Below are 4,540 nucleotides of genomic sequence, written 5' to 3'. Positions count from 1 at the left end.
GTCCCTCCACCTCCCTCCCTCTCCTCTCCCAGACAGGACCTATGACGTAGTGACTATAGGGGCCCCAGCAGCCCACCACCAAGGCTTTAAGCACTGTGGTCTCCGGAAACTTATCCACAAGTTTGAGGAGGCTAGGAAACAGTGAGTACTGACAATAGACAAGGTTTCCCTAATTACATTCAGTCGTGGACCGTTTTTTTTCTTGAGTTGATGGTCAGGGGGCCGGAACATAGTTATAAATAATTTGTACACTGCAAATTCACTGCAAAAAGCCCAAACATATATACTATTTGACAAAAACAGAATAATTTCAAACTTGATTACATTGGGATATGATCACATATTTATGCATGGAAATACTTGGGAACGGATTTTCTAAATTAAAATCACTTTTAGATGATTCCCTAGTGATTTTACAGTCTTTTATGTCCAAAAATTATATATATATTTATTTATTTTTTGCTCAGAAAATTTGGGAGGCCAAATAAAATCAATTGGGGCTGCCAATCGGGGAACCTGCTATAGGCACATCAGTTAGGGATTTAATTGTTATTGTTGATTTAGATATCTAACCTTGATTGAAATGTGTCATTTTTGCTTGCTTTCTGATCAGCGCATATGAGGAGGAATGGTGAGATCTGTCACCTGGTCTGTTTATGCATGCAGTGTTTATGCATGCATTGTGGGTAGATGTGTTTATGCTCTGCATTACATCGTTTTAAATCTGCACTTGCCAGCACCTTTTCACCCCTGATCTCTCTCTCTCTCTCTCTCTCTCTCCCTCTCTCTCTCTCTCTCTCTCTCTCTCTCTCTCTCTCTCTCTCTCTCTCTCTCTCTCTCTCTCTCTCTCTCTCTCTCTCTCTCTCTCTCTCTCTCTCTCTCTCTCTCTCTCTCTCTCTCTCTCACATATATACACACACACACACCATGCATCAGTGCTGGGTCTGGCTCTAAGCCGGTGGCCTACCTGCCTCGGGACGTGGTGAGAGCGAAGGAGCTGATTGGTCAGATCAACACCTTGAAGACTCAGGTTTGCTACTACACCGAACGTTTGTCCCGCGCTGCCAAGGAACGCTCAGCCAATGCTCTGGAGAGAACCCTCACCATCCTCTCGGAGAAGGTAGGAGAGGGGGAGAGAGGGTGGGAGGAGGGGAGAGAAGCATTGAGAGATGCCCTCATGTACAGTGGCTTGCGAAAGTATTCACCCCATTTTTCCTGTTTTGTTGCCTTACAACCTGGAATTAAAATGGATTTTTGGGGGGTTTTTATCATTTGATTTACACAAGATGGAAAACATTTTTTGGGGTGAAACAAACAAGAAATAAGACAAAACAACAGAACTTGAGTGTGCATAACTATTAACCCCCCCACCCCAACGTCAATACTTTGTAGAGCCACCTTTTGCAGCAATTACAGCTGCAAGTCTCTTGGGGTATGGCTCTATAAGCTTGGCACATCTAGCCACTAGGATTTTTGCCCATTCTTCAAGGCAGAAATGCTCCAGCTCCTTCAAGTTGGATGGGTTCCGCTGGTTTACAGCAATCTTTAAGTCATACCACAGATTCTCAATTAGATTGAGGTCTGGGCTTTGACTAGGCCATTCCAAGACATTTAAAATGTTTCCCCTTAAACTTCTCGAGTGTTGCTTTAGCAGTATGCTTAGGGTCATTGTCCTGCTGGAAGGTGAACCTCCGTCCCAGTCTCAAATCTCTGGAAGACTGAAACAGGTTTCCCTCAAGAATTTCCCTGTATTTAGCGCCATCCATCATTCCTTCAATTCTGATCAATTTCCCAGTCCCTGCCGATGAAAAACATGGTGGATGGTGTTCTCGGGGTGATGAGAGGTGTTGGGTTTGCGCCAGACAAAGTGTTTTCCTTGATGGCCAAAAAGCTCAATTTTAGTCTCATCTGACCAGAGTACCTTCTTCCATATTTTTGGGGAGTCTCCCACATGGCTTTTGGGGAACACCAAACGTGTTTGCTTATTTTTTTCTTTAAGCAATGGCTTTTTTCTGGCCACTCTTCCGTAAAGCCCAGCTCTGTGGAGTGTACGGCTTAAAGTGGTCCTATGGACAGATACTCCAATCTCCGCTGTGGAGCTTTGCAGCTCCTTCAGGGTTATCTTTGGTCTCTTTGTTGCCTTTCTGGTTAATGCCCTCCTTGCCTGGTCCGTGAGTTTTGGTGGGCGGCCCTCTCTTGGCAGATTTGTTGTGGTGCCATATTCTTTAAATTTTTTAACAATGGATTTAATGGTTTCGGATATGTTTTTATAACCCAACCCTGATCTGTACTTCTCCACAACTTTGTCCCTGACCTGTTTGGAGAGCTCCTTGGTCTTCATGGTGCCGCTTGCTTGGTGGTGCCCCTTGCTTAGTGGTGTTGCAGACTCTGGGGCCTTTCAGAACAGGTGTATATATACTGAGATCATGTGACACTTAGACTGCACACAGGTGGACTTTATTTAACTAATTATGTGACTTCTGAAGGTAGTTGGGTGCACCAGATCTTATTTAGGTGCTTCATAGCAAAGGGGGTGAATACATATGCACGCACCACTTTTCCGTTATTTGTATGTTCAACTTTTTTAAAATAAGTTATTTTTTAAATTTCACTTCACCAATTTGGACTATTTTGTGTATGGCCATTACATGAAATCCAAATAAAAATCAATTTAAATTACAGGTTGTAATGCAACAAAATAGGAAAAACACCAAGGGGGATGAATACTTTTGCAAGGCACTGTATCTATGCAATGAATGTATTTCACTGTATTAATACACACTATTATAAATCTTCTGTCTCCTCCTCTCCCTGTCTATCCTCCATCTCTCTCCTCCATTTCTCTCCTCTCCATCTCTCTCCTCCATCTCTTTTCTCCTCTCCCTCTCTCTCCTCCATCTCTCTCCTCTCCATGTCTCTCCTCCATCTCTCTCCATGTCTCTCCTCCATCTCTCTCCTCCTCTCCATGTCTCTCCTCCATCTCTCTCCATCTCTCTCCTCCATCTCTCTCCTCCTCTCCATTTCTCTCCTCCATCTCTCTCCTCCTCTCCATGTCTCTCCTCCATCTCTCTCCATCTCTCTCCTCCATCTCTCTCCTCCTCTCCATTTCTCTCCTCCATCTCTCTCCTCCTCTCCATGTCTCTCCTCCATCTCTCTCCTCCTCTCCATGTCTCTCCTCCATATCTCCCCTCTCCCTTTCGCTCCTCAATCTTTCTCCTCCATCTCTCTCCTCCTCTCCATGTCTCTCCTCCATCTCTCTCCCCCTCTCCAGACTCATCAGTTGGTGACAGTGTGTGACTCTAAGCTGCTGTCCACAGCCATCCTAGCCCTTTCTGCCGCCCGGCCGGAATGCATCGCCCAGAAGGGCAGTCCCTCCCCATCCTCCCTCACCCCCTCTCCCTCCCGCTCCCCCTCTCGCCACTCTACCTCCCCCTCTCGCTCCTCTACCTCCCCCTCGCGCCAATCAACCTCCCCCTCGCGCCACTCCATCTCCCCTCGCCACTCAATATACCTGGAGGGAGAGGGGGGGAGAGGCAAGCGCTCATCCCTACAGGCTGACTGGCATGAGGAGGACTGGGTAAGGAGTCATTGATCATTTTCAGTTTAACAATTGAGAATAACAACAATATTGTATAAAATGTATATACAAAGTTTATTTCATATTTCATCCCTCTGTCTTTCTGTCATGCTACCCCCTCTTCTCTCTTCTCTCTGACCCACCCTCTCTACCCTCCAGGAGAAGGTGTGTTTGAACATAGATAAGAGTCTGGACAGTGTGATCCAGATGGTGGAAAGACTGCTGGCCAAAGACAGGCTGCAGAGTGACAGCAGCAGTGAGGATGTGTTCCTGGATGTTCAGCAGATGACCAACACCCCTACTAAGAAAAGTAAACATACACATACATTCACATACTAGTAGAATGTATTTATTGAAGTGAAATAGGCTACTTAACTAGAAATTCTTGCATCTCCTGATTTTCAAGCTAACTGATTGAGGGGAATGATTGATGGGTGGGTGGGCCGATTGGTTTAAAAGTTGAGGTCAGGGGATAAAAGTGAATGTGTGTGAATCCCATGAGGTATCCATGGAAACAGGGAAGCCTTCTGGATACACCCCGGATCGTCATCTTCATCACCTACCCTTCCTCCATCATCATCATCATCGTCATCATTACCTCATCTGAGCACAACATGTCAATCAAACCATGAAAGACAACAACACTGTAGGTTCACGCCTACTTTGACTGTTCTATATTGTAACATCATTCTTTAACTAGCAGACATAAACACTATGATGTTATTACTTCTCTCTTCTCTCCCCTCTAGACAGCAGCCCAGACGTGGAAAAAGAAAAGCCCTCCCCAGGTAAGAGCAAGAATGTGTGTGTGTGTCTGGACATGTTTAACTATACTTGTGGGGACCAGAATGCTATTTCTAGTGTGTTTAGGGTTAAGGTTAGAATTAGTGTTAGGGTTAGAATTAGGTTTAGGGTTAGGGTTAGGAGCTAGGGTTAGTTTTAGGGTTAGGGTTAGGGTTAGGG

General features: G+C 45.2%; 1 protein-coding gene across 1 annotated transcript in view; it reads left to right on the top strand.

Moving 5' to 3' along the window:
• inpp4aa (inositol polyphosphate-4-phosphatase type I Aa) overlaps window positions 1-4,540 on the top strand; it is a gene marked incomplete at its 5' end in the record, with an annotated part of 23,683 nt that overhangs the window by 14,794 nt on the left and 4,349 nt on the right. The window contains 5 exons of the mRNA XM_084179841.1: window positions 33-141; window positions 937-1,120; window positions 3,272-3,577; window positions 3,737-3,887; window positions 4,327-4,365. Of these exons, the coding sequence (XP_084035967.1) occupies window positions 33-141; window positions 937-1,120; window positions 3,272-3,577; window positions 3,737-3,887; window positions 4,327-4,365 (789 nt within the window). The remainder of the gene's footprint in view (window positions 1-32; window positions 142-936; window positions 1,121-3,271; window positions 3,578-3,736; window positions 3,888-4,326; window positions 4,366-4,540) is intronic.

The sequence above is a fragment of the Coregonus lavaretus genome, assembly GCF_964263955.1.
Source record: "Coregonus lavaretus genome assembly, chromosome: 16".
Classification (NCBI taxonomy): domain Eukaryota; kingdom Metazoa; phylum Chordata; class Actinopteri; order Salmoniformes; family Salmonidae; genus Coregonus; species Coregonus lavaretus.
This window is presented reverse-complemented; position numbering and strand designations above follow the sequence as displayed.